At 37.2% G+C, this 13,523-nt stretch overlaps 1 protein-coding gene across 1 annotated transcript in view; it reads left to right on the top strand.

Annotated features, from left to right (window-relative positions):
* Positions 1-13,523, top strand: part of LOC149839593 (phosphoinositide phospholipase C 2-like) — an 84,832-nt gene that overhangs the window by 38,248 nt on the left and 33,061 nt on the right. The window contains exons 3-6 of the mRNA XM_090002658.1: positions 10,508-10,643; positions 10,764-11,000; positions 11,100-11,344; positions 11,639-11,756. Coding sequence (XP_089858784.1) covers positions 10,508-10,643; positions 10,764-11,000; positions 11,100-11,344; positions 11,639-11,756 — 736 coding nt within the window. The remainder of the gene's footprint in view (positions 1-10,507; positions 10,644-10,763; positions 11,001-11,099; positions 11,345-11,638; positions 11,757-13,523) is intronic.

The following is a 13,523-nucleotide window of genomic DNA, read 5'->3' as shown; positions in this document are numbered from 1 at the left end:
ATATATATATATATATATATATATATGGGGCGGGGGATCTTATTAGAGTTCGCAACAAAAATGTATTTTTGGACCGTTTTTTAATTTATGAACTTTTAACTGTTTTCGCTTATCTGATAATACGGTAAGACTGTTATACTTTGTTCAATATGCATTCATCAAATTTTTGTGATTGTACCTTGAATTGTGTTATGAACATGAAAAATTGATTATTTATGTGTGTTTCATGTTCACTGGAAAAATCTTGCAATGCTGTTTGATTGTGGTAATGTCTGAATTACTGATGGGCCTTTTGAGTCCATGAGCATGTGTTGCTCGTGAAATGTTAAATTGTAATTTGCATTGCAAAGATTTTGTTGAAAATAATTTGGTTTTGAAATAATTACATTATTGATACGACAGGGCAAGGGCCCAAAATTATTATTGCATGATGATTTGCAGACAATGTAATAATTTTCTTCTCTTGTGTCCCTTTGAAAGGGTGAAAACCTTCAGTGACGGTCACAGGGCCCGCGAGGATACTAAACACAGTTTGCATTTGTTTTTTCCAAGAACTCGATGTGTGGTTCCTGTTTTCAACGACGATTATAGGGAACTTTCAGCCACTTTGCCCAGGGTGGTGTTGATTCAACTGTAGTTATTGGTATACCAAGAAGGTGCCATCAATGGATATGAATTTCCTTGATGTCTCAGCATTAGGTGAGGATTCCTAATATTTTGATTGATGGTGTGGATTCCTGATATCAGTCGATGAACAAGTGTAGAACCCAGTAAATAAAATACAAATTATATGATAAGCTACTAATGATAACTGCTTTGAACCCCAGGAATTTTGCCTGTTTTAAGTAACTGCAGGTTGTTAAGAAAGTGGACATTAAATATTGGTGTGTATTAATTAAGGACATGCATACAAAAGAAAATATCGATTAATGAACTTAAAAAATATCCCTGCATGTTGCACCAAATTCATGCATCTTAAAATGTTTGTTTTAGCATGAAATTCATATTTGTTTGTTTGAGCTGCGTAGATGGTAAGTTTGTTCTAATGAAGTGTTGTGAACCCTCTTAAACTTGTGTTTGATTTATTTTATGCTATTTCCTTACAGTTGGAATTTGAGAGGGTCTCGTACGATAAATTCGGTTCTGATCCTGTTTTTAAAAATCTTTTTCAGCTACTGAGGCACCATGATGGAGGGACTGGCTGGCTGGAGGGTCCGAGGGTTATGATCTGGTGGCTTGGGTTTTGATGTACACTGGAGATTTTGTTTTGATTTGAAAACTGTGGAACTTAATTGAAATTATTTGATTGAGTAAATGCAATTCCAGTTCATGGTTTAAATTTATTCTATGTCGAAAATAGTTGATGGCTTGTGAATATTAAATCTGTAATGTGCCCCGAGTCCTTAGGATGTTTTTCGCAATTGTTTAAAAAAGAAAATTTTTGCATTTTTCGAGGGTCAATTTGGGGTTGTTACAATACGTGTCAATGCTAAAATTTTTGCCTCTAATTGACTTTAAAACACCTCTTTATATATGTCACTTAGGTACTAGTACTAGTGTAACGCCCCGAAATCTTAACCCAAATTTTTGAGATTTTTTTTTTTGAAACTGCGGAAACCAGTCATACCATAGGGCTAAGCATTTCAGAACATTACAGGTGGAGCAAGACCAAAACATTCTTTTCATTTCAATATCAATGAAAATTAAGATCAGAGTCCTCACACTATTTATGGAACAGTAAATCCAAAAATCTCGATCGAAGCCTCATCCTGCAGGCACTCCTAACTTTAACTCTTCACCTGAAAATTTATAGGAATTAGACTACAACGGTCTAAGTAGGAAATATGTAACTTTGAATGTGGTACATCATGAATCCAGTATGTGATATAGGTGTCATGTATGATTTTTGGCACATACAAGGATAAGTAAAGATCTATGCTACCACCGTCAACAATTTATCAGAAGTTAACTGACAGGTAACATTAATAGCAGCATTTATATATCCCACAACCATAATATGAATCCACACAATTATTCAGAGAAATGCAATTATGACAATTCATAATTCAGGTACGCATTCATACCACAAGGTACATCCATTATGCATAAATAAACATTAAACCATACCATGATGAACAATTTTAGTACAACAAGACATTTAACATACATTGAAAGTTAAACATCACGTATCCACCAAACATATAACAATTAAGGAAACAGATAACATATGCGCGTTCTAATGCATAGCAGGAAAATGCATGACTTATGTGTAATGCATGAATCCTCTTATTATCTTTCCTTAAGTTTTCCTTTCTATATGCATGCCCTATTAAATGCATACAATTTAAGTTTCTCTTTTTAATTATCGTTGCTCGCGGATACACCAAACGGGTAGAATCCCCGAGGTCAAGTAGGTTCTCTGGGTAGCTTAACACACAATTTGTATTTTATTACTGAGTTCCAAACTTAGCCCTCGACCGAATCACCTTCGAAACATTAGACCTCCACATCTAATGTTGGGGACACAAGGGACACCCCACGCCCACAAGTGCCGCTTCATTGGTACCAAAACAAACTCACAGCTGTGACAAACACACCACCCTCAGGTAAAGTGACGGACTCTCCCTAAAACCGTGGTCAGGAGAAGGAACCTCAATATCGGGTTACGAGAACAAAATTGCAGCACACAGAGTTTTTGTATCCTCACAGTCTCCCCAAGACCGGAACTCTAAAATCCTCATTCTCCAGATGAGATATCCCAGAACGTATATTACATTGTTCTTATTCATTATCTTTTTATTAAGAGCCAATTATTGAGTTTTGCACTTCCACATGCAAAAACAAGGCAAAAGCTCGCATCTACATCTGCGAGAACCATCACGAGACTCCAGTCCGTGGAAACACATTGAACAATGTAATATTGAACAATAAAATAAAATATGATTTTTGCGATGCATTTAAACAATTAAAGAAAGAGCAAACCAAAGTTCAAGGTTCTCCAGGCCAGTGATGATTCGTTTAGACCATCGATGCATCATAATGCAAAAATCATCACAACGTGCAATTTGTGCGATGAGGTAATGCCTCCAAATGCACATCCATTCAAACCAATTTAACAATGTGCATGAGTTACCACAATCATATGCATGTGTTCACCATCCATGTGTAAGTGCTTTCATGTAATCACTTAACACACATGCATTCACCCATCATTCATAAGCACATAAGAACATTTATACCTGATTTTACATGCTAAACACACATCGATTTCGTGTATGCACATGTACTTGAAACCAATTCATAAATGCACGATAAATAATTATGTCTTATGAATGTAGGCACATGAAACTTTTTCAGGTGTTAGCATCTACACACATGAACATAACCCAATCATAAGTATGTCATTTCTCGATCATATGCATCCCCACTATGTGTATTACCTACATCACATACGGGTATTAACCATTGCATATCCCTTTTGAGTGTGTGAGTATGCATATAAAATTACGCATACTCATCAAGCATACATGCTCAAGAAGCAACATCAACAACCTAGTCATGCTCACCTTCAAGATTACACAACTAGCATCATGAAATACAAAAACAACATTTACATAATTTCCAAGCAGAAGTGTAAGCTTTAGCACATGCTAGGGACGATGGTCGGCTTTACCAATCTCGGACCCGCTATCCTCCTAGCTAAACATCCAACTAAGTCCCAAAATTTTCTTGTCATATGTTATGTTCATTACTCCCCATATACTGAACATGAGTACTCATCATAGGTATCTATTTGATAAATATGACCCAATTGCTATGTTAACAAAAGTATCATATAACTTAAGATTTTGTTCTAACCGATTTATTTTCAGCTAAATATCTTTTCAAAAATAGCAATTAAGCTATCCTGAAATTTGTGGTAAACTATCTTTTTGCTGACAACTGTCCAATATAGAATGCAGTTGAACACAAAATCAGTTCAGAAACACACCTCGGTGGAATTTAAAAGAAATATAACATTTCATGCATAAGAGTGCAGTATCTCATCGAACGAATTTTAAAGAAAACATATAACATGTTGGTAAGAGTTACTTCTTCAGCCAAATTCAATAATCAGTCACACCCAAAATAAGATGAGATCTGATAACAACTCCAAATGTGCCAATATTCAGGTCATTCATGAACATAAATAATCTCTTACATACAACTAATGTCCACTATTAGAATTAACTGCTAATAAGGTATATAAGAAAAATAACACTGATCTTAAGGATATTCTTTCGTGTTAACATGAAGTCGCCACCTCTGGCTAATCCAAAAATAATAAAAGATTCAAAACCATCATGTATAGTTTTAAAGGTGTCGGTTACAGTATCAAACATTCTGCACACACACAACTCATCAATCAAGAAGGTAGGCTTAATAATATATCTTTTTTATTCTCAAACGAGATTAGATAAGCAATAAAACATATACAGATTTGCTTAAAGATTAAAATCAGATGTGGAATTTGCCCATGCAGTTCATCAAGAAACAGGGTTTGATCAAGAAAAACTAATCTGATCAAGAAACAAATAGGATCAACATATAGCTAATCCAAAATCCCCAATCTTTACTAGTTACTCAGACAATTTAAGGTGCATCCAAAATAGGTGATAGGTGCATACCATATTATGTAAAGAAGTATGCTGAGACAAACAGGGACAATATCCGACGTGTTGAGATTACCGCTCAACCGTAGATATATACATACAATTAATCAGTCAGGCAACACAATTAATATCATCCGTGAAACATGATCTCCTAGTAGAACATAGCTACCGAACACCCTTCTTCGAATTAGGGTTTCACACGAAATAAATCCCCAAATTGATTGTTATCTATACCGTAACCCCAAAATAGGAAACCCCCAAACTCTATCGTCTCCCCTACAAGAAATCCCAACCCACAGCGTTGGGTTTCTGTCAAGCAAGAATGTAATGAAGAACATATTAAAAGGCTCGGCAGGTGAAAGGAATCGGGTTCCCCCTTGACCGACCCAACCACAGACTAATTCAATCCATAGCCATCAAGAAAAGCCAGAATCCTACCTCTCTTGGCGGAAGAACGGTTGCTGGCGACTGGAGAAGGTGGCTGCAGGTGGTCGGCGTCGATGGATGACCAGCAGCGATGAAAGGGGTGCTCCGGCAATGTGAGAGGAAAGAGCCGAGAGGGAGACAAGAGAAGTGAGATATGAGAGGTGAGACTCTCCCCACGAATCCCCCTTTTAACGACTTCGAAATCCTTTCCCCTTCCCTCCAAGAACTGCGGCAGCGAGATCTTGCTGCAACCCTCCCCCTTCTCGAGTTCTTGGTTTACATTTTCACAAGAATCGTGCCCTAAGCATGATCCTTACATGCGATGCTTTATTAATATCGAGCCGGGTCCGGGTCCCGCGACCCGTGGTGCCACTGTATTGGATCCACTCTAACGTGGATCCGGGTCGGTAATAAGTTATGGATCCACTCTAATGTGGATCCGAGTTGGCAGCCATTTGACAGATCCACAAATGGATCCGGGTAAAAAAAATGGATCGATGGACCCATAGTATGCTTTATTTGGGTCCAGCCCCAATTACCCAACACTTTTTAATTATATTCTTTTGGATCCGATAATGGATCTCGGACCCAATATGCATGAAAATTACTCAAAATTTTGGGTTATTACAACTAGTAGGTGGCACAACACAAGTACAGTTGGTACTTCACATTTATTTTCTAAAAGAATGTTGAAAGGATGCAGTAAGGTTGCGCATGTTTCAGTAGAGACACCAATACACACACACACACACACACACATATATATATATATATATATATATATATATATATAGAGAGAGAGAGAGAGAGTGTGTAACAACCCCAACTCCCACCTTTGAAAAATGCGGAATATTTTTTTTTTTTCTAAGAGTCGCGGAAAACTTCCCAGAGACCTGGGGTCTCTACGGTTCCAATTTCAGTTGGATAACCACACACCACAAAGCAACTTACATTTATCAATCATAACCAATCCACTGAACTCTTTTATTAATGAATCAATAAGAGTAACATGTTCAATGTCAAAAGTGAAATAACAACTTGCAGGAAATAAGAAGACTGAAAGTAAATAACAGTAGAGCCACTCTGTCCGTAAGTGACGTCGTCTGAAACAAATGTGACCCTCGTATCCCTCAGAAGCGAGTCGACTTCACTGATCACCTGTGCCTGAGAAAAACCAATAAAATAAGAGGGTCAGAAATCCGAAGAATTCTGCATACAGGTTTCCCTAATGAATCAAATAAGAAAAAGAGCATAAATAAGATCCATGTAATATTTTGAGGAATACGATTATACTCAATTCCTAAGTCAATTAACCATTCATGCATAATTAAACATGTAACATTTAACAGGAGTGAACACGAAATATGTAACATTGATCACAACTTAATCAATAAGGCAATTAAATGCAAAAGAGCTCAACATCATACAATGATCAACATAAACAACCAAGTGAACAGGTAAACATGCATGAACTAATGCATAGCAAGAATATGCATGATTTATGTGCAATGCATGAACCATTTATTATTTTCCATTTAAATTTTCCTCTTTCCATATGCATGTTCTATTAAATGCACATAATCCTTAAGTTCCTCTTTTTAATTACAGTGGCCCGCGGATACACCAAACGGGTACAATCCCCGAGGTCAAGTAGGGTTCCCGGGGTAGCTTCACACACAATTTGTAATTTATTACCGGGTTCCAAACTTAGCCCTCGACCGATATCAGGAAACAACACCATCCATCGGAACCTTGGAAAACAGCATCCAAAGTCGGGGACACCAGGGAAAACAACATCCACTGGCGCTACTTTCTTGGTATACCAAAACAAACTCACAGCTGTGACTGACACACCACTCCCGGGTAAAGTGGCGGATTCTCCCTAAAACCGTGGCCAGGAGAAGAACCTCAATATCGGGTTCAGAGGCAACAAAACGCACACGGAGTTTTTGTATCCTCACGGTTTTCCCTAAACCGCAATATCCCAGATTCCCACGCTAAAGCAGGGACATCAAGGAGAAAGTGAATTACACTGTTCTTTATTTTCTTTTATCTGGTTATTAATTCATTTCTTTTACATTTGCAATTTTACATGCAGAACTAATAACCTAAGCTTGCACCTCAGCATGCTAAGCTTTTCACGGGACCACCGCCCGTGACAACATAGAACAGTGCAGTAAAACAACAATATCACATTTGATTTGTTGCAATGCGTCAAAAACAATTAAAACGGAGAACAACTAGTTCTCGAGGCTCACCCAGCCCCTGATGATCCAATTTATCATCGATGCACCACATGGAAAAAAAAAACATGAATAGCATACCACAAAGCATCACTTTTGAATGTTTCACAATATACATTTATGCATGCCAATTAAAAATGCGCACTAACAATGATAAGCATATGCATGCATATGAATTCGCAGTCTCATATTTATTGCATGTGTCCCTCGGATTTGCATATTCATGTCAGCGGCATGATTTCATTGAGTATTTGTATGCATGCTTTCCTTGCAATACATACGTACAACGGCTATGTGCACACTCATACCACCACTCGCATGTAGACATACTTCAATTCCATGTAGACTCATGCATGAGAAAACAGCCAAGTGTTACCATTAGTAACGCAGCATAAGCTATCCTACGTATCTTGATCACAATGTAAATGGGCATGAACAAAAATACATAAACATAAATCAAGGTAGATTTGGTGTCCTAAGATTTCTTTTTATTATGATAAAAATGCACAACCCTTGCACCAAATAGGTAGCATTAGAAGTGGATCACAATTTACAGATAGACCTAGATTTATACCGTGTGGGTGACAATTTTGGAATAACCAGATACTGCCTGGTGGCCTAAATTGTCTCCACAAATGGAGAAAATCTAAAGAATAATCAGTTCGTTTCCAGATTTCAGACTACTGCTCAACAAAGTTTAAACCATCTTTCCAAAACAGAATGTTACAGAATATTCTGGGTGCTGTTATGAGAGTCCACACAGCTGGTTCAGGTTCCGTTCATTTTCAAAACCTACATGCCGATCTATGGCTTGTTTCAAAGATGTATTGGCATGATGGTTAAAATGCTGCTCGTGAAGAACATAATAGAAAACTCCTCAAGAACCAAAACATTTTCCAAGAATTTTGAAGGTTGACAAATAATATGAATATTAGGCATATGGTCTAAGTAGCATTGGTGAACACTGGGCGGCCTGGACCAAGACCATGTTGGCTTACCAAACAAAAGCTTCTAGCACTGGTTACTGGTCCAAAAAGAGTTATGTAGAATAGTCACCCAAAACACGAGTCAACAAATCACCAATCATACACCACAATCTTAATGAACCATGTACAATCTTTCTAGGACACTGAACTTGGAAACAGATTATCTGCAAATGTAGTCACATTGCAATCATAGATGCATGCGTAAGGTCATCTTGTAGCATATGAATGTTAGATAAACATGATAGGAAGCATAAACATCAATGCAATCATACTGCTAAAACATCATCATATCTGAAACCATTATGTACCTACACATAAGTATTTATGTATATGGAATCAGCACAACCTGTGCAGATTCTGAATCAACATATATATATATATATATAGGGTGTCCTTTTTTTTTCTTTTTCTTTTTTCTTTTTGACAGTTTACAGTCAGCCGATCAAGTAAAAGACAGGCATGGATTGACTATTGCCCTTACACCTTTGTAACCACTGAGAGTACACATTTTAAATTTTCAACCATCAGCTGCCAATGAAAGAAAGAAACTTCCAAATATCTACAGCAGTGGACAACTCAAATTTATGAAATAGGACACCATCCACGAAAGTCAAATATACTATACTGATACTGAATTTTTTTTTTTATAGTACAGTTATAAACAGCCGATATCAAGAAGCATACATGAAACGAAAGATGCCTCAACCATATGTTGCACATAGTTACCAAACCACAGTAATAGCACCACTTATGCTAAACAATACCAAACCAGCCACACAATCTCAACATGTGCAACTCGATACCTCAAAAAAAACTGAAAATCAGATTACTAGACTATCGGTCATGGAGAAAACTTCTGCTAGACAAACCTATCAGCCACAAAACTAATTTCGATAGCATCCTCAACCCACCCAATAAGGTACCAGTATAACCCATAGCCTCAAATTTCACAAAACTGACGATTTGGGGTTCCAACGACTCAAACCCCCAAATCTGCCCCTCTAACGATTTTCCTAAAATATTCCATGGAAAACAAAATTTGCACCCTCTTTCCCACTCGAAATCAAGAGGAAAAACCCGTACCTTGTTCGCTGGTTTTCCGGCGATCTTTCCGGCGGTCGGAGGTTGGAGGCACGGTCAGCTGGGCTGCTCCTCGTTGCTGCCGTGACGGGGAGATCGCTGGAGGTCGGCAATGGTGGACGTGGGCTGCCGCAGCTCGCCGGCGACCTCCTCTCACCCAACTCCACAGAGAGAGCGATAGAGGGAGAGAGAGAGATGAGGGAAGGGAGAAACGAGGGAGATGAGGGGAGAGGGTGAGATCCCCTCTTCCACCTCCCATTTATCGCCGACCCCCCCCCCCCTCTTTCCCCTTTTCTGTTCTGCTAAAAACCTATCGGGCAACCCTTATCGGGTTGCCCCTTTCTTTAAAAGGGTTACACAGGGGGTGCGGCTCGGGTCCGGACCCGAGGCCCGTAACCCGACCCCCAACCATATGGATCCATCAGTTGGATCCGAATGGATCCAACTGTGGATCCTCGGATAATTAAAAATAAAAATTTAAATTTTATTTATGTATTATATTATTAGTTTTATTATGAATATGGATATAAAGACCATTTTATGGATCTTAGATCCATATGTTGGATCCATTTGGATCCAAACACGGATCCAACCTTAAATACTCGGTTTTTCTTTTCTTTTATACTATTAATTATTTATTTAACTATTATAAGTATAGTTTTAATACCCCATTGTGGGTTATTTACACGTTCTTTTATGGATCCGGTAACGGATCCGAGGCCCAAATTAGAAAAGTACTCGTTAAATAAAAATAAATAAATTACCAAAAATTGAGGTTATTACAGAGAGAGAGAGAGAGAGATGCACACCAGGTGTTGACAAGCCTAAATTCTTGCTTCACACTTTAGCTACAAGCCTAAGATTAGAGTCGATAGCTTGTTTGTTTAAATGAGTGAGTCAAAGCTGAGTCTGAGCTTCTTGCAGCCCAATTGCTTTGGCAATATGTATACATGCAATTTAATATATTGTTTTCTACTAAAAGTCACATATATTGATTTACTGCCTTTTTAAAAAAAAATTATATGCATGAATAAATGCAAAGCAATTATTTAAAGGCACATCCTCAATTCTTGTGTTTACTTAAATGGTATCAATGCCTTTTTTTTACTCTTTACTGTAGGACTTTGACAACCCCAGTGGAACTCATCAAATGTTTGAAATCCATTAAAGAACATGCATTTTCTGCTTCACCATATCCTGTCTTAATAACTCTTGAGGACCACCTTAACACAGATCTCCAAGAGAAAGTAGCTGAGGTGATTCATTATATTGTTTAATAATCTATTCTTACTCCAATATCTTGCTTTTTATTTTGCAATCTTTCTAAATTTATCAAGAATGCTTACTTCTATTGCTTTCTTAACAATTTGGTACAGATGGTCACTCAAACATTTGGCGATATGTTGTTTTACCCTGAATCCGGATCTTTACAAGAATTTCCTTCACCAGAATCCTTGAAGCATCGGGTTATGATATCAACTAAGCCACCAAAAGAGTATTTAGAAGCTGCTAGTTTCAAGGACAGTGGATCACAAAAGGGGAAAGACTTGAATGATGATTCTTGGGGAAAGGAGGTCCCAGATATTAAAGAAGAAATTGAAGCTGATAGCAAGGTACACTACTTAACATGTCATTGGTTTTTTTTTTTTAGTGTTTTGACGCATGATAGTCGCATACTGATATGTTTACTACCTTGCAACCCATTCTGTCAGAATGATGGTGATCCATCTGAGCAACATCTTGATGGAGATGATGCCAACGATGATGATCAGAGGCTGAGCCAGGGATACCATAAAGGTTCTTCTGAATATAGGCATATCATTACCATTCATGCAGGGAAGTTGAAGGGGGGAATGAAGAACTGGCTAAAAGTTGAACCCAATAATGTTAGGCGTCTTAGCTTAAGTGAACAGGAAATGGCAAAGGCTGTGGCCTCTCATGCAGCTGACCTAGTGAGGTATACGTGAGCCAAGATCTGGATAAATTTCTTCACAAAATATGAAGTATCCTATCAGTTATGATGCTTACTGTTACTCCCTCTTCAAAAAGTCCAAAGATCTGGTGACAATTATTTATTCTTTGTTTTTATATTTTGCACCGCATATCCTTGCTCTTATCTTCTTCATTTTCTTGTTTCCGATTCATTATGGTCAATAAAACTGTTGAAATATTGAACATTTTTCTTTTTGGGAATTGTCTTATAGGTGTTGCATTATCTATTCTATTGTTCTAATCATTTTGCTTATCTTAGGTTCACCCAGCATAATTTACTGAGAATATACCCAAAAGGCATTCGTGTTGACTCCTCAAACTACAATCCACTAATTGGATGGTTGTATGGAGCTCAGCTGGTTGCTTTGAATATGCAGGTGGGCTTCCAACTTTTGCATTTGGATCTTTCATCGTGTTGTCAAAATTACATTATTTTCTGTTTGCAACTTTTCTCTATTAACTTCATTTTATGTACGAACATTATTTGACGGCTTACTTCTTAAACCATAAAAAATAGTTTCCTGTCAAATATTTTTATCTAAGCTTTTTATGTAGCCATTTTGATGAGAAACCTCTTCAACATGCTGGTCCAATGTTATGAAAATCGGTCTGAATTGGCTGATTCTGATAAAATGGGACCAACAGTGATTCTAAAAGGGTCTATTCAAAATCATAGTTTGATGAGTTCCACTGGGATTGTTTTCCAAAAGGGGATTGTGCTGCCCCTTTTCATTAGGTCACCATTAAGACCCTTCAAAAATCATAGTTTTAGATTTTTTATGCTAGATCTGAACCATTAGATGTGTTTATCAATGCATATTTATTAAGAAGCAAGCTTTGTTTCAAATTGATGTGATGTAAAGATGTGAAAATTTTAACATCACATTTTAGTACAATATCGACCATTGATTTTTTACCTCTTTAAAATATACATTGAGCATAACAATGCTTAGTCAAAAAAATGTTTTCTGTTGAATAAACACATCTAATGGTTCAGATGTATCATAAAACACCCAAAACTATGATTTTTGGAGGGTCCAAATGGTAACCTAACAAAAAAAGGGGCAGCACAATCCCCATTCTTTTAAGGGGGTTAAAAAAAATAATATATTTTTAATATTTTTTATTCTCAAATGACACATCATTTTAAAGGTACCAGGGCATCCGTGCTTGACTGGTTTAAAGGTACCGGAACACTATGAGTGAGTTTGTGCAATCAATATGAAAAAAATTGGAATGTATGTGTACCTTGGTAAAATGACTAAGGTTGAGAACTTACTACTATTGTAGTAGAAGGTAGTTGGGAAAATGCCCCTGTATTTTGGGAAATTTAAATAAATGAAAAAATCAACCCACTCAGATTCGGGCTTACCTTGGAGAGGATAGGTGGTACAAAACTCCGGGGACATGTGTTTTGTGTTTCGAGCAAAAATGGCTCGTTGGTTCTCAGTCCTCGGAGTTGGGGGGACCCAGACTACCAAAGTGTCTTAGGTGATAGCACTTTGTTCTTCTACAGAAGTTAAGGATGCATCTTGTCTTGGTTTGGCCCTTGGGAGGTTCTCTCAGCTACTGGCCGCTCTCTTGAGATTTCAGTTTCAGCTAGAACGTCGGGTTAATAAAATATTTTAAATAATATACCCTCAAATGTTCTCTTCTGTTACGGTTGCCTTGGCCCGTGTATACCCACGGGATAAGAAAAGATAAAGACTAATTAGAACAATTTAGGTATCACATTGAGTAAACTTAGTATATTGCCAATTTTACATATTCTTGTAGAACATATTTCTTTACTTCCAGCATGCTTTAGAAATGGTAATTGTCTATGTCACATGGGTGCGGGGATGCGGCACTTCCAAAAAACCCGGGTGCGGGGGTGCGGCAGGGGCAAAAATGTAAAAAAAAAAATTATATATATATATATATATATAATTTTGAAGTTTTAACAGTTTAACATTTAACAGTTAACATTGTCATAATATGATTCATCATGCATGCAGTATATCAACCTAAATATCAAATTATCAATCAAATAAGTAAAGCAATTACATATTTGATTGCTCTCTTATTTACTTAGAGGACTTGTACTTAGGAAACTATGTTTACATCAAGAAGTAACAATATTATTGAAAGCAACTTCAAAAGAA

The sequence above is a fragment of the Nuphar pumila genome, chromosome 4, assembly GCF_984573655.1.
Source record: "Nuphar pumila chromosome 4, dmNupPumi1.hap1.1, whole genome shotgun sequence".
NCBI lineage: Eukaryota > Viridiplantae > Streptophyta > Magnoliopsida > Nymphaeales > Nymphaeaceae > Nuphar > Nuphar pumila.
Note: the sequence above shows the minus strand (reverse complement) of the source record. Positions and strands in the feature narration are given on the sequence as shown.